General features: G+C 38.2%; 1 protein-coding gene across 1 annotated transcript in view; it reads left to right on the top strand.

The window, feature by feature from the left end:
- LOC106882021 (kelch domain-containing protein 1) overlaps window positions 1-22727 on the top strand; it is a 34728-nt gene that overhangs the window by 6888 nt on the left and 5113 nt on the right. Inside the window, exons 5-9 of the mRNA XM_014932584.2 lie at window positions 2784-2914; window positions 5393-5528; window positions 7557-7709; window positions 16824-16979; window positions 21286-21459. Coding sequence (XP_014788070.1) covers window positions 2784-2914; window positions 5393-5528; window positions 7557-7709; window positions 16824-16979; window positions 21286-21459 — 750 coding nt within the window. The remainder of the gene's footprint in view (window positions 1-2783; window positions 2915-5392; window positions 5529-7556; window positions 7710-16823; window positions 16980-21285; window positions 21460-22727) is intronic.

Here is a 22727-nt window from a genome sequence, read left to right on the forward strand (position 1 = left end):
CATACATACATACATACATACATACATACATACATACATACATACATACATACATACATACATACATACATACATACATACATACATACGCAGACTTTGCATATAACAGACACCTCGGGACCAGGAAAATTTGTCTGTTATAACCGAAAACAAAGTGAAACCCGTTTGTACTGCACACCCTTCTATGGGGTATACTGTTCATGATTCATCAGGATACGCTATCAAGTTTCAATCTGTGGATCCATGACTATTAAATAAAATTCAACACTTTGAAAAAATGTCTTCCACCTTTGGCCATTCTACTGGGAGAAGAAACCATTGTAAAGTATTCAAAGCAGAATAGGCATCACCACTTGTGGGTGGGGTATTGGATTCACTGCCGTCTTCATTCCCACCATCGTCACCAGCTTCGTCGTCGATGTCATCTGCGGAGCTTCTCAATTCTGTGACAATCTCCTTGTCAGTCCAATCCTTGGTAGTACTGACTTCAGCTGAATTGAGGTTCACATATTCATCTAATGGCGGAAGTTTTACACTCAAAATGTCATTTAGATGATCCCAAATGTTTCGAGAAACCATGTAGTCACCATCATCATCATCCTGGATTTCCTTATCTGCAATTCTAACTTCACTTGTCTCTTCTGCACTTTCGTTTGCAGGTTGTTTGGCAAAACCAGCTTTCTTACAACAGTTTCACATTTCACCATCTTCCAGCTGGATTTCATAGCTAGTAAACAATCCAGAATGTCTCATTTGAAATCTTGATTGTTTTCAGAAGCTGCTAGTCGTTGGCCAGCCAGTATTCTTCTGTAGTGGAATTTCAAGCTCTTTATAATTTCCTGTGTCCATAGATTGTGTTACAGATGTGGTATTTGGTGGGAGGAAGATCAGCCCGATGTTTTCCAGTTCTATTTGTGGATAGGCTGAGCAGTTGTCGACGATCATAGCTACTTTTCGATTTTCATTTCTCATGCAATGGTCAAAATTTCTCATCTCGGATTCGAAAATGTCACCACCCATCAAAGCTTTTTTATTCACCTAGTACATAACAGGAGGATTCTTGAATGCATGTGGTTTTACACTTTTACCTATTGCGAGAAGCAGCATTTTTCAGACCTGTCCATGTTGGAGCTGACCAGTAAAGTTATTCTCGTTTTGAGTTGCTTTTTCTCTTTATTCTGTTCACCAATAGACCCGAGGCTGCTGTCTGGTAACGTTTGTCAAAATAGACCAGTTTTGTCACAATTGAATGTGTCATGTCTATGATAGCATGTAAGAACGTCATTTATCACACCTTCTCTCCACTCCTCAACCACAACCAGGTCCACACCTCTGGATTCATCTGGCTTCAGGATCTTTCCCACATTCTAGCGTTTCTTCCACCTTTCAATCTGTGCAGTACTCGGCATGGTTTCTTGGTTGAATTCCTTTGCAAAATATGCAGCTTTCTGTATCAGCATTTCCCCATCAATACATAAATCTCAGTTGCAGTAATATTGTCTGAACCAAATAATGAGTGTCTGGTCTACATCATCATAATTTGTCCTGCAGAATTGCTTTCTAGAAGTGTCTGGTCTCGAATCCTTCTTTCTGAATTCCTTTCTGATCTTGTTCTTGTTTTTAATGTCACTGAGTGTCTGCTTTGGTATTTAAAAGCGTGAGGCAATAGCTATCTTTTTCATCATGCTGTTCTAGTCACAGTATTTTTATCGGTGATTAGAGCACTACTTTGCGAACTGCTCATCTTAAATGGAAAGTTCAACATGAAAAAATACAAATTTGCACAACAAAAATGTGATAAAATGCATGGAGCTTTGTGCTTTTCATCACTGCAAGTGGAAATTTTCTAAGTTCCTATGTAGCATATAGATGTAATTTATTTTTTAAAACTTAAAAAAAATTTTTTTTATTGCCCACAAGGGGCTAAACATAGACGGGACAAACAAGGACAGACAAAGGGATTAAGTCGATTACATCGACCCCAGTGCGTAACTGGTACTTAATTTATCGACCCCGCAAGGATGAAAGGCAAAGTCAACCTCGGTGGAATTTGAACTCAGAACATAACAGCAGACGAAATACTGCTAAGCATTTCGCCTGGCGTGCTAACTTTTCTGCCAGCTTGCTGCCCTGAAGCATATCGATGTAATTTGTGACACTGAATCCGAATTTGTTATTCATTTATTCCAGAAAAATTTTGTGTAAATGTTACAGGTGTTCAGATTTCAGAATTTTCAGCCAGTAGTAAACAGTGTGTTTGCTGCCTCTTCTATCTGTCACAGTAGTGAAAAGGAGGGGAGGGGGCGCTGGCATGTTAAAACATTAGAAATAAGTGAAAAACATTACATGAGCAAATTAAATATTTAAAAGCTACAAGCAAATCAACTAGAGTTGCTAGAAATATGTCAAAACATTAAAATATGCAGAAGCAAAGTAAACAGTGTGAAACATTAAAACATACACAAGCAAATTAAATATCTTGAAGCTATGAGCAAACCAACTGGATTTGCTAGAAATAAGTCGAAACCTTGCTTAAAACAGACACTTATTAGTTAAAAAATAACCAAGGAAATTTACATTGTTTTTTTACCATTAGGCTAAGAAAAATCGTCCGTCATCAGTGATTGTCTGTTGTATCCGAGTCCATTATAGGAGCCAAAATCTATGAAATTTCCATTATGAAAATCCAGACCGGACAATTTTGTCTGTCATATCTGTGTATGTTATATCCAAAGTCTACTGTATGTATATATGTTTATAACTCCACTTCTTTTTGTTGTCAGTTAAAAATACCTGGTCTCTTTTGAGCACAAGTGGCACTGTTCCCAGCCCACGAGATAAAGTGTCCTGTGTAGCTGCTGGCAAGAATATTTACTACTTTGGTGGATTTGGACCCAAAATGTCAGAAGATAATGTAAGTGTACTCTATTTTTGTACTCTTGGTCAGATTTAATTATCTGTTTTGATTTCTAATGGAATGTAGTTTCTCCATAGCAGTTTTTCAAATCATTGTCCAATACTTTCCTCTTCACTTTGTTCCATGTCATTCTTGTCTTCAATTCTGCTTCTGTCATGTGATCCTTGTGCATCCAACCTACTTAATCATTGAAGATATTTTTTTAGGAAGATGAAGAGGAGGAGGCTGAAGATGATAAAGATGCAGATGAAGAAGCGTCTTCATTCCTGTTTAGTTTTAACTATTGTGGATTTAAATGATTAAATAAGATAGAAAAATTCCTTTAGTAAACCTTTGTGTCCACAGGTTTCTTTGTCTTTGAGTTTTGCTGTGTTTAATGTAACATATAAGATGTTAGTCTACCACAGGTAACTTTCCCGGATCTAATCCTTATTCCTGCCCTTATTTACTCGTTTCCCCGCTCTTTCTGTACATTACTGACAGACTTATTTCTAACAGGCACTGCTATGGAAATAGTACCATGCTTCATTTTGGTGCTGCATAAGATGCACTTGTGCTGGTGCCATGTAGGATGCATCCAGCAAACTCTGTAAACTGGTTGGTGCTATGAAGAGCATCCAACCATAGAAACCATGTCAAAACAAACAGTTGGAGCCTGGATAGCTCTCTGGCTGGACAGCTCCTGTCAAACCATCCAACCCATGCCGGCATGGAAAACAAACGTTAAATGAGGATACGGAATTGATGACACATGATTGTTTAGTCTGCTAATACTAGCTGCTAAATCTCCCTTGAATTGCACTTAGATACATTTGATAATGTCCTGTGTTTGGAAAGTGAGATGATGATGGCTGTATTAAGGCTGACTTGGAGTCGAAGAACATGCAACCTCAATGCTTCATGACCGATTTTCATTGCCTCCAAGAACAAACCTTGAAAATATCCTTTAATGGGAACATAACAACCTCATCTCCCTTAACAGTACAAAGACCCAATTATTGCATTATCAAGGTAATGGATTGTTACACGCTCCATTCTCTATCCATGACCACAATTAAAGCCTTCAGAAGTTACTCCAAAGGTTCTAATCTGTTGGTCTTTCACAGCATAAAGCATTACCAAATCAGCTTTTCATAGACTAAAGTTTTTCTCTTCTACAGTGCTAGAAAATTTATCCTCAATAGATTATTTTTCTTGACCCCCCCCCCCAAATCAAATAAGACCCCCGTGAGACTCTTACTCCTATCTATGTCATAATACTGCTGCTACACACAGGCAGCTTTGACTGCATCAGAAAGAAAGACATTTGGTTGATTGGAAGAGATTCTGTCATCAACAGGGTTCAAACATTGCGTCATGGATCTGCTGTTTCTTCTTTGTCATCTCTATCTCAGTAACAACCTCTACTTCTTTAAATTAATTACATGCCACTTGTCTCTACTTTTCCATATTGCTTCACTCCTCCTTGACTCTCCACTAATCTTTTCCTGTTTCCACCTCTTTATTTCATCCATTTTTGCCACCCAGTATTCTAGACAGGGTAGTAGTGTTAGTCCTCAGGTATCTCTAGAGCAGTGCTTCTCAAACTATCTGTTGTGGCATACTGGCAGCTTTTTTTTTCCAATGTGCCAGGGACCAGTAATATTAATTTATTCTGGAAACAATATAATGAATAAAATAAAAGTTGACAATTTTTTAATCTTATATTTATTTTATAAACAAATATAATATTACATAAGCATTTTATAACCTTTCTTTTCTGGAAACTCACCATGTACTGGCAGGTGATGGCTCACGGACTGGCACCAGTCCGTGGACCACCACTTTGAGTAGCACTGTTCTAGAGGGTCTTGTGTCATTAAACTTTCCCAAACGTGACCAACTGAGACTACAGATATCCAACCATCTTGTTTGTTGCCTTCTCCTAGGTTTCCTGCCAGTTGGCTCAACTTGAAGAATTTGTCTTGTGATTCTTTTGTGACATTCTCTTTGTTTATCAACTATTTACATCTCCCCTCATTGTATATATTTGGCTGTGTTGTTTTTTTTTTTATTTTGGAGAATCATACAGGTTTTTGGTTGTTGTCAAATAAAATATTATGGAAGCAAAACCTTTCAATTAATCTTTTTTTGAGTCTGGGTACTTTGGCTTATCTGTTTTGGATAATCTGAATACTTCTGCTTATTCCACAACATGATCATGGAAAAGTGATAGTAACTCTTTAACACTTAAACTGGCTGTATCCAACCAAAATATTCTACTTGCTTTATGTTCAAACTGGCCATTTCTCACCCTTCACACTTACCCTACAATGTCATTCTAAAAATAAACCCTTGAAGGTACAAGATATTTCATGATTAATTCAAAACAATGTGAATAAACAAACATTACTCTTGATAGAATAATGTGAATGCTAAAAGGTTAACCGTTACAGTGAGATTTGTACCTCTTAATCATTGAAGATATTTTTTTAGGAAGATGAAGAGGAGGAGGCTGAAGATGATAAAGATGCAGATGAAGAAGCGTCTTCTGAAGAAGAGGAGGAAGATGGCTTGCAGCAGAAAGGAGTTGAATTCAAATGGTTTGATGACTTGTATATCTTCAATACAGGTGTGTATGTACCATCTGAACCTAACATTTTTGATCCGTAATTACTGTTGTATTATTTGGTGACTTAGTCAAACCATGGCAATCGATCAGTTGAAGTAACATCATCATTTAACATCTGTTTTCCATGCTGGTATGGATTGGCTGGTTTGACATGAGCTGGCAAGGCCAGGAGTTACACCAGGTCCAATTGTCTACTTCGGCATGATTTCTACATCTGGATGCCCTTCCAAATGCCAGCCACTTTGCAGAGTGTACTGGGTGCTTTTTACATGGTACCAGCACTAAAATATTTCACTGACTGCTCTTTACATTGTTGGTTTCTGAGATGGGGTAGATCTCTTATATAAAACAAGTGATCTAATACAGTGAAGGGTTTGTAGGAGATTTGCTTGTTACAAGATTCAACAATCAAATTTGGACTATTTGGTGTTTCGATATTGGTGAGAGTTAAACCTACATTAGTTTCTCTCTCCTCTATGGACTAAGAATTTAAATTTCCCCTGGTCAGTGGTTTCCATGTTACGTTACTGTCTGGTACTGAGTCCTGCATGTATCTGTATGTATATATATATATTGTATGCGTGCATATTGTTTCTTTGAACAGCCCCAAAAGCACAAATACTATTCATTGTCAAGGCAAATCTCATACATGTGTGTGTGTGGGGTGTGTGTGTCGTGTTGTATCTCTTTGAACAGCCCCAAAATCACGAGCTGTATTCAATTATCAAGACAGCATCCTCACACCATAGTCATCCAAAATTAGCAGCACTTGGCAACACTTCCTGCTCCATCCAAATGTTGGGTCACTCACTTTTATTGAAAACACATCCTGAGCATACCAGGATTGTATCTCAAATACAGGCCCTTCTCTTTAGGTCTAGAAAATATTTTAGCTCCCCACCCTAAATTATTGACACTACAAAGTTCAAGTCTGGTCCTTAATGGAATATTGTCACATTTAAGATAGTGTTGCTGTTACACACGCTGACATCCCTGGGTCACATCTAGAGAAGGGCCTCTAAACTGATTGGCGTAAAAATCATAGAAACCTGCTTCAGTCTGTGGCCCACGTACAATGTCTCTTGTCTCTCTTTTTTTATTGCTTGTATAATGGCCTCTGTTTTCTCTTATACATCCTCTCCTCAGCCACTCTCAACTTAGTTGTCTTGTCTCTCATCATACTTGGTCGTCTGACTCCCTCAGGCCCTGTACTGGTCATTATGTCAAGTTTTTGCTTCCTTGAACATCTGTCCCCTGGAATTTCGTCTCAGCTTATGACTTTTCTACAATACTCTGAACAACATGCAAGGCATCAATTTCGTCGGTATTGGACAGCCTGCAGAAGCTATGGGCATCACCCATTTCTCCAGTGAGTAACAAAAAAAGATAGAAAACTATGCTGATTTACTAACCTTTTTCTTATTGCTAAGGGATCAGCTGTTGAATGAAACCCATTGGGGCAAATCAAGTCATGGAGGTAGCATTGTGTAGAGACAAACACAACTGCATTAGCGTGTCAGGTTGTTTGGCTAGAGCTTGAACCCTCCTTCTGCTGTGGGTCGGTGTCCTTTTTATTTTTTTCATAATTGTGCCGGGACCACTTAGAGAACACCCAATATCCTCTGTAAAGTGGTTGGTTTAAGGAAAGGCATCCAGCTGTAGAAACCATGCCAAAACAGACAATGAAACCTGGTGTGGCTCCTGACCGTACCAGCTCCCGTCAAACTGTCCAACCTGTGCCAGCATAGAAAATGGACATTAACCCTTTAGCATTTAAACTGGCCATATCCAGCAGAAACAATCTAATGTTTTACTTGCAAACTGGCCAGTTCCAGCCTCTCACACTTACCCTACAATATTATTCTGAAAAATAATCAATTGAAATTTCATGACTACAAGATAATGCATGACTAATTCAAAACAATGTGTTATAAATAAGCATTACATTTGATGGCGTAATCTGAATGTTAAATGATGAATTGTTATATTGTTTAATTTTTTTTTTTTTTTTTTTTTTTTTTACTGTAGAAACGGATGTCTGGTCTCAGCCTATGCATATGAATTTGGCTGTGCCATCAGCCAGAGCTGCTTCAACAATGTGTGTCTTAGGACGAGATATTATCATCTTCGGTGGTCGTGATTGCAAAGGCAGACAAAATGATGTTCATACCTACAACATAGGTAAGGCAGTTTGGTAATACTTCTATTAACAGAGCTTGAATTATGTTACGTTTTTATTTGGATTTACTGTCTTGATTGTTTTACTGGGGCCCATGATTCATTTGTAGCTTTCATTTTTGGCTAGTTTTCTGCAGTTCAATATCCTTTCTATTGCCAATCATATATACTGGGTACATTTGATCATGGCATTAGTACCAGAGAAATTATTTGTCTTTGTGAGATTCAACTTGTCTCTACTTCTTCATTTGCTCATCAGAAGGTGACAAAAGGGAATCAGTGTGTGACTGATAGGGGAGTCATGGAACAGAACCACTGATAAGGAAAGGGTGAGAGTAAAAGAAAAGTGCAGGATATTTTTGGTGAGGAGACTGGATAGAACCAGCTTGAGTGGTGGGGGGAAGATGGAGGGAACAAAGAGGGTGTACTGGAAGTGAGTGAGGGACATGAACGATGAATGATAGAGGAGGGAGTATTGTGAGAATGATGGAATATTAGAGATAGAGGAGGGAGTATTGCAAGAAAGGCGGCGAGCTGGCAGAAACGTTAGCACACCGGGCGAAATGCTTAGCGGTATTTCGTCTGCCGTTACGTTCTGAGTTCAAATTCTGTCGAGGCCGACTTTGCCTTTCATCCTTTCGGGGTCGATAAATTAAGTGCCAGTTGCACACTGGGTCGATGTAATCGATTTAATCCCTTTGTCTGTCCTTGTTTGTCCCCTCTATGTTTAGCCCCTTGTGGGCAATGAATACATAAGAGGGAGTGTTAGAAATAGAGGGAGTATTGTGAGAGTGATTGAGTATTGGAGATAGAGGAAGGAGTATTGCAAGAGGGGGAGTGTTAGAAATAGAGGGAGTATTGTGAGTGATTGAGTATTGGAGATAGAGGAAGGAGTATTGCAAGAGGGGGAGTGTGAGAAATAGAGGGAGTATTGTGAGAGTGATTGAGTATTGGAGATAGGAGTATTGCAAGAGGGGGAGTGTTAAAGATAAAGGAGAGAATATTGCAAATATAATGGAAGAGAGAGAGAGATGGCTCTCAGTAAATAAGGGGTGATGTTAAATGTGGAGTTGACTGTGCTACCATCTCTTCTTACTTTGGTGGCTGATGATGGAAAAGAGAAAGTGGTAGTAGTGAGATACATTGTGAGTGGAGAGGAGTGATGGATACTGGAGTAATGGAAAGAGAGGGAGCAGGAAATGTAGATTTAATATGAACATGATGGTTGGGAAAAACTTAGTGTAGATATTACAGCGATTCTCTATCACCAAGAGATTCATGTTTATAGCTCTTGTGTTTGTATACAATGCATTCAACACAAGTCCTGGTCATTTATCATCGTTCAGCTGCTCACTTTGCCCCTTATCTTCCTTTGTTTTTCTCTTCTATTTGGAACATTTGTCCCTATTCTTGGCTTGATCTTATTTCAGTTTTTCTCAACTTGCTACTAACGAGCATTTAAATATTGATCATTTTATGGGCTTTACAAGGGAACCGTTGGATATTTGATACTGGGAATTGTAATTTGGGTTCACCATAGGCACAAGTGTGGCTATGTGGTAAGTTTGTTTCCCAGCCACATGGTTCAAGGTTCAATCCTACTGCTTGGCACCTTAGGTAAGTGTCTTCTACTATAGCCTCAAGCTGACCTAAGCCTTGTGAGTGGATTTGTTAGATGGAAACTGAAGTCTTTTGGTTGTGTGTCTGCGTTTGTCCCCCTACCCACCATTTGACAACTGGTGTTGGGGTGTGTATGTCCTTGTAACTTAGCAGTTTGGTGAAAGAGACTGATAGTATAAGTAACAGTATTTTGAAAATAAGTATTAGACTCGATTCATTCAACTAAAATTCACTCCAGCATGGACGCAGTCTAATGACTGAAATAAAGGGTAAATAGCAAAATGTTTCTTTTTGTCAGAAAACCTGACTCACCCTTGGTGCATAACTGGTACTAATTTGATCAAACTCCCTCTGTTGTGGAAGGATGAAAGGTAAAGTTGACCTTGGTGGGATTTGAACTCTCGATGTAAATAGATGGAACTAAATGATTGTCAGTCACCTGCCTTAAGTGCTTCTATGTAGTTGCTTATTCAGCTAACAATAGCAGCCAAATTTCCTTCAAATAATACTCTTTTAAATGACAGTCATGAGTAGATTCCCTTTGATCATAACATTTTGATCCTAATACTATGATCTGTTGATCTGGGGTTGATCTGAATTAACAGCAATAATTATTTCTAATTAAGGCACAGGGCCATTAGTTTTGAGAGGAGGGTTAGCTGATGTCATTGATACCAGTATTTGACTAGTACTTTATTTTGAGTTCAAGGATAAAAGGCAAAGCTTAGCTACCTTGGTGGTATTTGTTCCAGCTTTTTTACATTCTGAATACAAATCCTGCCAAGTATTTTTTGGGTGTTCTACCAATTCTGCCAAATCTGCCTGTGGAGAGGGAACAGTCAATTTAATCAACTGTTCCTTTCAAATTTCTGGTATTGTCTCCCTAGGTTAGAAATCAACTGCACCCCCTTCTCCATCATTCCCATTCTTGATTGCTGTTTTGTTTTGAACCCGACAAAGGTGAGTGGCAAAGTTTACCTTTGTGTTGTTTGAACTCTGGACAAAGAACCAAGAGAAATATCACAGTTGACATGAAGTTTAATGCTTAGTAACATTGCATCTACTTTTGTGTCCTTGGTTCAAGTTCCACCAAGGTCAACCTTGCCTTTTATACTTTCGGTGTTGTTAAAATAAAGTACCTGTTAAGTACTGGGGTTGATGTAATCAACTTACCCACCCCACCCTCAAATTTCAGGCTTTGTTCCAAAATTTGAAACCAATATTTCTTTCTTTCCTTCTCTTTCTCTCTCTCTCTCTCTCTCTCTCTCTCTGATTTTTCTGCTTACAACACCAAGTTTTAAATACACTGACCACTCGATTTAAAAAAAAAAATTTTTTTTTTTCTATTTTTGTACCTTAAAAGTCTTTTAGTTGGCTGACAAATACTTATGTATTGGGGTGAAGCACAACTTTGTTTTGGCTGCTTATTCAAACGAGTAACAGTAGCGACTGCTTTATTTCGAAATTTGTGCCAGTTTTGTTGTAGTTGGTGGCAAGCAAACACAAAGCAGGTCACTATGACATTAAACTTTAAAGTACATGTTGTCGTTCATGTGATAGTTGGCCTGTAATAAGTTTTGCATTTCAGAACACCTTGACATTTTTTCTGGAAAGTACTTTCACTTGTATCTGGTGTCTGTGGAGTGTTTAAAACCTCACAAAGCATTGTGTTGGGAGTGGACAAAGTATGTGCACGTGTGTGTGCGTGTGTGCACGCACCCGTATGTAAAGTGTATATGTATGTCATCTTTTTTTTTTTTTTTTTTCACTTGTCTTGGTCATCATACCATGGCCATGCTGGGGCACCGCCTTGAAATTTAGTTGAATGAATTGATGCCAGTACTCTTTTTCTTTTTTTTTCTTTTTTTTTTTTTAAATTTGTTTTTTTTAAAACCTGGTACTTATTCTGTTGGTTTTACTTTTGCTGCACTGCTAGGTTATGGAGGTGTAAACACATCGACACTGGTTGTCAAGCAGTGGTGGGACACACACACACACACACACACACACGACATACTTCTTTCAATTTCTGTCTATCAAATCCAATTACAAGGCTTTGCTAAGCCCGAGGCTATAGTAGACTCTTGCCCATGTTGCTGTGCAATGCGACTGAACTCAGAACCATATAGGTGGGAAGCAAACTTATTACCACAGAGCCACATATGTATTTACATAAAGCATGTATTTAAAGTGTGTGTGTGTGTGTGTGTGCACGTACCTAAAGTATGTGTTCCAGTATACACATGTAAATGCGTATGTACCTACATTGACTGCATATAAATGTAATACTGACCACTTTTTCATTTTGTGTTGCTGGGTTGTCCCAATGTCTGTATTTCTGTCATTTTCAGTATGAAAATTTTCTGAGTCTCATTTTTATATAAGTTTTGTGATAAATTTTCACCACAGCTTAACCAGGGTCCACCTCTCTTGGACAAATGTAGAAAGTCAGAGCTGAAATATTCTGTTGCTGGCATTGGACTATAGCCATGGCATTTTCTTGCTCCTAGTCACATTCTTATTTCTTTATTGCCCACAAGGGGCTAAACATAGAGGGAACAAACAAGGACAGACGAGCAGATTAAGTCGATTACATCAACATCAGTGCGTAACTGGTACTTAATTTATCGACCCCGAAAGGATGAAAGGCAAAGTCGACCTCGGCGGAATTTGAACTCAGAACGTAAAGACAGACGAAATACCGCTAAGCATTTCGCCCGGCGTGCTAACGTTTCTGCCAACTCGCCGCCTTTCTTGCTCCTAGTGACAATCTGTGACCGGCATAGCATTAGGGTTAGGACTTGTTTAGCTTAATGTCAACCCTGATTGTGCAGACTGTTCTATTTTTCAAAGGTGTTCCAGCTGTGACCATATTTTTTTAAGGCTATTATCAAATGCCTTCTTTTACAGCTTTTATTTCTGGTTGGTCAAGCAACCTTGAAGCAACTCCATTATCAGCTCAAGGAGGGCAGTTCATAGTTGGCCACTTGGGGGATTTGAACATAGAATATAGTGGAACAAAATTACTGTATCTTTAGTTTACCTGAAGTTTTCTACATTTTTAAATGTCTGTTTGCAGTAGTCCAGAAGGATTGATGCTTTCATTAAAGATGCCCCGCTAAGTGCAATATCTTGTATTTGTTTTGGCTTCAGAGTTCAAATCTCACTACAATCAACTTGACTTTCATCTGTGTGCGTGTATGTGAGGAAGAGAGAGATACAGTGTCATCTGGCACCTCACTGGGGCTCACAGACTAGTTGTAACTGGAAACCCTATAAGCTTGGTTACAACCTCTGTTTGCCAAAATCTTGATTTACAGCCTTCTCTTTACTGTATAAATTAATTCCTCATCTTAACACTGGAACAAGGATCCCAAATCTTTTTGCCTTTGGACACACTGGTGATGAAATTTCTAGTTTACAGGTTTTTTGATGGTCAGAGGAAGCTCATCTAGCTACCTAAATAGTGAGGGTTATCATTATGCCAGTTCGCACTAAACATAGGCTATTGTTTAGCAAAATATCATACCCAATAGTCACATGGCTTAGGGTTACAGGTGAAGCCATAGGAAGCAGCATAGTGGACATATGGTTTTGGTGACCAGTGGTGATACTAGTATGAAGCTGGACAGAGGAATTTTTGAGGCCATTGACTTGAATCACCAAGTTCTGAAGCCATTGTCTAGACCTGGTAACCATGACCAAATGATGCATAAGAAGTTAAAATTAAACTGTTTTCACCCTTTAGCATTCAGATTGCCTTGTCAAATGTATTGCTTATTTATTGACATTGTTTTGAATTAATTATTGTCATAGCTTTCAGATTTCAATGATGTGCTTGCATATATTTAGAATGATATTGTAGGGTAGATGTGAGGGGTTGGATCTGGTTAGTTAAGATAAAGCAGGCAAAATATTTGGGCCAGGTTTAAGTTAAAAATTTAGAGAAAATATAAATTATTTGTATACTGTAATTAAGAGTAACACATTTCTTAAAACTTCAAATGATATCTTTAGAATCCATGCTTGTGCCTTCCCTTGTGGTACACTGCTTGTGGGCCACTGGATTAACTGTTTAGCATTTAGATTACTGTCAAATGTAATGTTTATTTATTCATTGTTTTGAATTAATCATGCATTATCTCTTAGCTTTTGAGATTTCATTTCATTGATGCGGCTGTTCGTTTTTAGAACGACATTGTAGGGTGAGTGTAAGAAGCTAGATCTAGCTATTTTGAACATAAAATTGGTAGAATATTTGTACTGGATATAAGCAGTTTAAATGCTAAAAGGTTAAAGTAATAATCTAACAATTGCAAGGTTTTTATGTTCCTGTCTTGTTAAGGTCAAGGCATCTTTTTTATCTGTAGAATGGTTGTTTAACTCTAGGTCAGCCCTAAATAAGCAGATCTATGATTATACATTCTAGCTATGAATATCCCATTTTGTGACATTATCGTTGACCACTCTTTATTTTGTCTAAGACAATGGGATGTGATTTAAAGGGTAAGTTGGCTGCTATTTTTAGCTTATAGACACTTCTTTGTTGATTTGCAGCTGTAAATAGATATTATGTACAGCTATGCACAGCCTGTTAGCATTCAAAAGTATTTTAGAAGATTGCAATGATTGAATAGAATGACCTTATGAAACCTGCAGTGATTTGATATTGTATTTTGTGGTGAAGTTGATATTTTTCAACCTTGACCTTGTAACATTAAGTCACTAATTTGTAAGAGGGCTTTTAATGGTGGTTGAATCATCCTGAGTATTTGATTTGATTTGGCTTATTTAGGAGTGATCTTATTAACTGGTATTTAACTAGTAGTTTATTGGCTTTTGGTTGGGAGTTAAAATAGTTAAGTTCAATGATATTAGAATTTAGATGAGTGAAATATGGTTCTGAATAGAGTAAAACCTTCAGCCTGGTTCCTCTGCTGTTCTGCTCAATTTGCTTCTTTGGAATTAATTCCAGGCTTTTAGTTTCCTACGAAAATTCTTAATAAATTTGTTGTTTTAGTTTTCATATTGAGACTGCTTGAACAGACTTGTAACATGGCAGAAACTAATAAAATTTAAGAGCCATGCATGCTGATTCCATGTAAGAGGCATGCTTACTAGCACCATGTAAGAGGCACCTATTGCACTCTGTAAAGTGGTTGACCTTAGGGCATCCAGATGTAGAAATCATGCCAAAACAGATGTCTTGGGCCTGGTGCAGCTCTCCAGCAGGCCAGCTACTGTTAAAAACTGTCCAACCCATAGGAAACATGTTAAATGATGATACATGTTTTGGACATGTTTGTAAGGTATGATCTGTCTCTGAACTTCATGGATGGAATCTGGTTCTAATCAATCATTAACCCTTTAGCATTCAAATTATTCTGTCAAATGTAAAGTTTGTGTATTCACACTCATTTTAAATTAATCGTGCATTATTTCATGATTTCAATGATGTGATTGTTTATTTTTAAAATGACACTGTAATGTAGCTATGAATGCCCATATCTGACCAGTTTGATAACAAAGCAGAATATTATGGCTGGTTTAAACACTAAAGGTTTAAGCTTTAAAAAAAAGTGGACGGTGGAGAACAGGCTTCTGACTTGGAAGTTGGGAGATTTACTTGCCAGCCAAGTGAGTTGATCTGAGTCCGTTGAAACTAAAATGATTGCAGTGTGGAAGACACATTCAACCATTTAGAAACACACAAACTGTTAACTTAAGCATTATCTGTCAAAATTTTGCACCAATTGCAATGAGTCATTGACGCAGTTCCAATGAGTCAGTAAGTTAGGAGGTCAAAAGAAAAGAGAAGAGTATGTGGAATGCAACCAAATACTGAGTTAACTGACCAATTATGAGTGCCCAACCAGAACGACTGACCTATATAGAACAAGCGGTTCATAGTCTTTGAACCTATATTACCAACGAACAATTTCATCACAAGCCAGATGTAGTGGAATGATGCAAATGACCAGGTTGCAGTTGGTGCAACAAAAATTTTCATACTAATAAGCACTTCAGTGAAGTTAAGTTTTTGTGTTTGTGAATGACTAGGAAGCCATTGAAATCAAGGTGTTGGCAATAAGTTTAATTACAGTATAAATAGTTCAGACAGATGCTCTATTGTAGAATAAGATACTTCACTGATCTGGGTTCAAATTCTGCTGGTCATTTGGCTTTTATTCCTTGAAATTGGGATGGGGTGGAGATAATTGACAGCTGGATTAGAGATATAAGTATGATCTATTTTATGTGCAGCAGTCTTTGAAAAGCTGATTGCAAATGAATTGAGAAATTAGCTGGAAATTAGAGACTTAGTTGGTGTGTTTGAATGGCCGCTGGGTGTTAATTGTTGATGTCCCTTAACTTAATGGTTCAACAAACGTAAAACAGTAAAATAAGTACATCTATCCTTGATTATCACAGTTGGTTCCAAAAGAAAAGAGAATGTGTTGAATAATAGAATATGGAGTGGTATGGAGAGCAGGTTTTGTTCCAAGACCCCCCCCCCCCACAAGTTGTCCTCAGAATTGTGGATTGTCACTGTGGCATACTTTTGCAGTCAGCACAGAATCTTTCACTGGTCACTGACCAGTGATAGCAGAGATTAATTTGTGACAAGCATAACATGGTTTGCAATTGAGTGGATCAGGTTATCGTAGATCAGTGATGCGTGAGAATAGCTGTACGAGGTTTAAAAAGTACTGGGGTTGATATGGTTGACCAAACCCTTGAAGGCAGTCTCTGGCGCGACTGAAGTCATCACTGCAGTTAAAAGATGTGGCTGTAACTCAGACAGTCCAGAAGTGAAGTTGGATCTCTGGATGCTGTGCCTCACAAATATGTGGTTAACAAGAATGGTTATAGTACAGATTATTTGCCAACATAACATGGCAGTTCTGGTTTAGGACGAATGTTGCTGTAATTTAGCCACAAGAGATATCGTCTCCAGCTGGCTATATGACACGATTTGTGTCTTTACCTAAATCTAAAATGTAAGGACACAGATCGTATCGTATAGCCAGCTGGAGACAATGTCTCTTGGGGCTAAATTACTGCAATATTCGTCCTAAACCAGAACTGCTATGTTATGTTGGCAAATAATCTTTAATCTAGAGTACTGTTGCAGAATATTGCTTGTTGGGAGATTTTACAAATAGTAAAGAATGATTACATTAGAGATCAATTCTAACTAGAGGAAATAATTGATGTTAAAACAAGAATTGATGAAATAAAAGTTTGTGAAGAGGCTTTAAAGAATTCTTTGTTTTTGTTTTAAAAATGGTTTGGAATGTGGCTGTTGGAATATTTCTTTTGAAATATAACTGTTGCATTAAGTAAATAGAATGAAATATAGAACCGTGTCCTTTATTAGTTTGATGGAGTGGTTGTAGATGATTTTGAATGCCTTCTGTTGCTTGATTAAACAAATCAGTTGTTTATTCTTTAATCTTGTGAAATCTACTTCACATGTCTTATTTTCAATTTCAGATACCAGAAAATGGACGCGACATCACAATCTAAAGGGGCGTAACCCAGCTGCTCGTTCCTATCACGCAGCTGTGATGATCGGTAACCGTATGGCTTTGATGGGTGGTAGGAGCCAGTCTGAAAGTCATTTTGCTGATATCCACATTTTAGATTTGGGTAAGTTCAGGTTTTTTGTTTTTTTTCAAAAAGGGTTTTCCTCAAACTATTCTTTTTTTAATAATTTTATTAAAGGTATTCTGGTGAACTACTGCTCATTTATTTTTTTCTTCTCTGAGTTTTAAGTTTAAATTATTATTATTGGGGCTGAATTAATATATTCGGTATAAGTAGAGCTAATTTAATTTTTCCTAGTCCCCATCATAAAAGATTTTGCAGGATGACAAGACAAATAAAAAAAATTTTAAAAATCGAAGTTTGGCACAGTAAAGGGGGAGTAACTCTTAACACATGAGTTCACATCCAAAATACTGCAAACCAACTCGAAAATTCTCAGTTCTTTCCTCGTGCTATAAATACGCAATTATTTTCGCTTCAGATAAAAATAATTTAAATTTCAATAAAATTTTTGTTTTTAAACAAATATTTAAATATTGATTTGTACTTGTCTTTTTGTTTTAAGACTTTCATACCAACTAAAAATATTGCCAATTTTGTTAAACACATTAACATCCACATTTATGTGGCTGGTGTTTTCGAGCGATTGGAAAGATTAAAATCAATGGAAGGATCAATGAAGAATTGGTAACTAGTAACACCAACAAATCTACCCATCTGCGATGGAGGCGTAAAATGAGGGAGGGAAGTCATAAGAGCATTATGTATTGAGAAATGTGTAAATGGACTTGATAGATTACTGAGTGATGTCTTAGAGAAATCACATTATTGTTGGTGATACAGCATTCTATTGCAGCTATATGAGATGTATTTGCTACTAAGTGACAGGTGATGACGATTCACTCCTGAACTCCCAGGCTCTGTATCATGAATGGTTATGCGGACCACTCCTAACGAAGGCAAGAGATTCTTTCGACCACTACATAAAAAGTATTTAAAAAAAAATGTTATTTAGATATATTTTTTATTTTAGTTGTTTACACTATTTCACGCTTGTTTATACTCTTATACATTCAAAGTTCACAAATCTCCTTCTTTAAATTACGAATTATATCGTCTACAAAGAAGTTTTGTAATCATATTCCTTTCGATAATATCAATATGATTACAAGACTTCTTTGTAGACGATGTTTTCTGTTTGGTCGACACTAATTTAGAAATTACTGGACTCCATTGCTCTACTAGTAGTGACATAACTGGTCGTGTGTAAACATCAGAGTGGGTAAAAATACACCTACACAATCTGAAGTCTGGCCCTGTGCCTTATTTGCTGTGAATGTGCAAGTGGAATCTTCAGGAATCTGCCCATCTATGATGGGAAATAAAGGGATAGTATTGCAAATGGAAACCCTCTAAATTCACCAACTATAGTGGTGGTGGTGGTGGGGGGAATCCAGAGTTAATCCTTGTTGCTGGAATTTTAACAAAAAAGAAAAAAAATCAAGAGTATTTAGTGAATATTGAGTTTCATATAAATAAATCAATCATACTTTTTCACATTTTTTTCCTGATTACCTCCTTCACAACCCTGAAAAACATCATGACCATTGTTTCAGCTGTTTGACCGCGAAAAAGGAACACAGACAGACGTAATGCCCATTATCATAATAAGTTGACTTCCTTTTGTTTTTATTAGTTATCTCCTCCTTAATTTACTTTTTTCTACCCCCGTAAACTGAACAGTTACCCTCAATATCCACTAAATACAGTATTTGCTGGTGTATTAACTGCATTTTTTTCAGATGAGAAAATCCAGGAAAAAGGGGGTGCAGTTTATATACAGGTACAAAGAAAAGTCTGTCTAAAACCCGAACATTACTTCATGTAATGATCCAAGATTCATGGGGTACTAGCTCCCCTTACAATTCTTGCTATTAAAACTGGTAAAGAAGACTGTTTAAATATTCTTATTTCAGTATCATCGTCCATTTTGTCGATCACACGCCTTTGAAGCCAACATGTGCAGGTATCGTCTCAGTTGCAGCCTCTGCTTCGATGGTGCTGCATTACTGTAGAAGAGGGACGTATGCCGGTAGAAAAGTAGCGAGAATTTCTGTAAAGACTTACCCTTTGTCCAACAAATGCACTATGATTGACAGCTGATCGCAATTTCTACTCACCTTCTGATTTACCGCGAATTACGAATTCGGTAATTCCCATGTCTATAATGTAAACAACTATTGTTTGGTGACCCGGATGTATGACTTATTTTGCCATGTAGGGAAATGAGAGAGAGAGGGAGAGCTGTGATTCATTCTTGAACGTGATTCATGAAATGTATTTAGTAGGTAAGAAGTAAATTAAAATGGAATATGAAGAATTATTTCATATAAGAGGAGATAAGTGCATTTATTCAGAATCATCTTGAACCGGGAAAGGTAAGCTTCATCACCATCACAAATGCTACGAGGGAATATAAATCAAGTCAACTGGAATTTCATTACCATACCTTAAAGTACTGGTAAGTGCACAGGTTTGTTTGTTTATTGTAATATATCTACGTAAAGAAAATCGTAATGATTGAAGGAAGCTTTCAAGCTACATCCAATTGTTTGGACTGTAATTAGCTTTACAAACTCATCTACTTCGCTCTTCAAGTTCAATGACGGTCAAGTCATCATGCTGAGACGAGCATTCACAGCCGTCTTCAAGCTCTCAGTTTCCAGGTTTGCTGATGAGTTTGGAAACTGTGCTGTGGGCTGTCACTTCAGGGTTGACGAATCTGTTGCCCAACGATGGTGCTCCAATGAAGCCACAATCAAGTTGATGCCCAAGAAGGCAGTGAGGGGCAACAAGGCACAGTGGCCGGAATTGGAGGAGAGGCTTTTCGGCTGGGTGAAGAGGATGCCGGGACTTGCGGTGTTGATACTCACCCTTAGAATCGAGGCCAAGATCACCAAATACATCGGCATCAGAGACTTCTGTTCCAGTAGATAGGCTTTCTGGTTTATGCACAGGTATGATCTGTCCATTAGGCGAGAAGACCAAGCGGTTCCAGCAGTTTATCATCAACCTGCGTAAACGGCATCAGTACTCTCTGAGCCACATTGGCAGTGCAGACCAGACTTCCCTCACATTTGATCTTCCGATGGGGAGAAGACTGGAAATTATCATGACAGGTCACGAGAAGGACAGTTTTATGGTGATGCTGGCTTTGCATGGCTGATGGAGGAGAGCTGCCACTGTATATCGTCTTCAAGAGGAAGGCTCTGCTCAAAGATGTCAAGTTTCTGGAAGGTCTCATCGTCCGAGCACAAATGAAAGGTTACATGGATCAGGCACTCATCGTGGACTGGCTTCGGATAGTGTGGGGTCGGTGCATCAGTGGACTGCATCAGAGGAGTCTCCTGGTTCTCGACGCATTTAGATGCCACAAGTCGGAAGAAACCAAGGCGAAGATATATTGTCCAAACATCGACTTGGCAATGATCCCCAGCGGGGAATGACATCCCTCCTTCAACTCTTTGATGTTACAATCAATAAACCGTTTAAGGACCATCTCGAGCACTGCTGAGAGGATTGGATGGCCAATGCAGCGAAGGAGATGACAAAGACCAGGTGCACAAAAAAAAAAAAAAGACTTGGACAATCTTCGAGTGGATCCTGAAGATCTGGGAGGAAATTCCAGAAAACATCAAATGGGCTTTCCTGAAGTGCTGCATATCCAATGCGCTTGATGGCACAGATGACATCTTGTGGGAAGATGACGCTCTCTCTCCTGACTATTCTCACTTCAGTGATGACAAGGATGAACTGGCATATGTTGATGATCAACTCTGTGAGGTCTTCAATGGTTCGTCTGATGACGAAGAGTTGTTAGGCTTTGAGTGAAGCTTCTACCCATTAGGACCGCTCCTTGTTAGGACCACACATTTTCAAGAAAGAATATATAGGTCACAATATGAATAAATCATATAAACACACATAATAAAACGACGTTCTCTTATCTCTTGCATTTAAAACCTGGACTTTTTCTTCCATTAATAATTATGAATATCAGTGATTGCAGTCGGAAATGTTTAAGTTTGAAATCGTCACGAAATTGAAGTTTGTATTCATCCTACATTTCTCCCTTTCCGTTAGCCCCAGTTGTTTCTGGTTTCCCCCATGTATTTCCCCCGTCGGGGACTGAAAATCAGGGGTGTGGTTTATACACTGGCAAATACGGTAATCATACTTTTTCACGTTTTTTTTGCTAAAAACCTTCCTGATTTCCTCCTTCATAATCCTGAAAACACTGTGACCATTGGGTCCAGCTGTTTGACAATGAAGAGGGCACAGACGGACATTATAGTAAGATGATGACATAACAAACATAACGATTTAATTGCTTTGGTTTCCATTTCAGAAAAGAACCACTGGTTACAGCCAACTGTGTTTGGTGATATCCCTTCTGCTCGGGGTCAGCATTCAGTAGTTGTGTGTGGTGATGTGTTAGTGGTCCATGGTGGCTCTTCTCAATTTGATACCACTACGATGCAATGCCAGAAACATTTCACTGACACATATGTTGCAAAAATAGGTAACTGCTTTTGATTTCTTCATTCAGTCAGCTTTGTTGTTGTTTATCTCCAATCTTAATCCCTGAAAGTGTTCACCTTTAACATTCAGATTTCTCTGTCAAATGTAATGTTTATATATTCAGATTATTTTGAATTGCGCCTGCATTGTCTCGTAGCTTTGAGATTTCAATGATGTAATAATGTATTTTTAGAATTACATTGTAGGGTAGGTGTGTGGCTGGATCTGGCCAATTTGGACACGAATTAGGTAGAATACTTTGGCTGGACATGGTCGGTTTAAATGCTAAAGGGTTAAAGCATTGTTGGTCAACATCTGCAGAAAGGTCATGAGCTGAGATGAGATTCCAGAGGACAGATGTTAAGGGAAGGAAGAACTTGACATAACGATCAGGACCTGAATGGGACAAACATACCGAGTATTATGAGACAAGAATTAGGATATTGTAGTGTAGGTGTGAAAAGCTAGATCTGGCCAATTTGAATATAAAATCGGAAGAATATTTGGGCTGAATATGGCCAGTTTAAATGCTAAAGGGTTAAAAAAACTTCGCCCTTAACTATTTTCCTCTTCTGGTAAGGTTTTCTTACTGACCACATGGTATCAAGTCCAGTCCCACTGCTTGGTACTCGAGGCAAGTGTCTTGAATGAATTTGGTACACAGAAACTTAAAGCCTGTTGTGTGTGTGTGTGTGTGTGTGTTACTGTCTCCTTGACTTGACTTTACCTGATAGTTGTAAGTGAATGTCACCATCAGGTAAATGGTGTCCTGTTTCCAATCTTTTGAGACTTGTCTAGTCATGGGAGAAATATTACCGTACTTGGAAACAGGTGAGGGTTGGTGACACGAAGGGCATCCAGCCATAAAGTATCTGCCTCAGGAAATTCCGTCCAATTCATGTGAGCATGGAAAAGTGGACTTCAAAATAATGACGTAAGATGGGAGATTTGACTATTTCTAGCTGATTGATTGTCCATCTAGATGCTCCCTTGTCTCAGTTGGTATTATAACTGACCCTTTTTATTGTTGCCATAGTTTGTAGGTTTCCAATGTTTGTTGATTTTACTTGACTCAGTCTTCTCAAGCATGGCGTGTCGCCCGACAATTCAAAGGTACTTTTTAAATGGGCTGGTTATGCGACACTGGTATAAGCTACAGCTGTGATCTCACTTTACTTTCCGGGTCTTAATCAGCATATCTCCAGAGGTCTTGGTCTTTCGTCATACCTTTGTGAGGCTCAATGTTCAAAGGTCATGCTTCACCACCTC

The sequence above is a fragment of the Octopus bimaculoides genome, chromosome 12 (assembly GCF_001194135.2).
Source record: "Octopus bimaculoides isolate UCB-OBI-ISO-001 chromosome 12, ASM119413v2, whole genome shotgun sequence".
Taxonomy (NCBI): Eukaryota; Metazoa; Mollusca; class Cephalopoda; order Octopoda; family Octopodidae; genus Octopus; species Octopus bimaculoides.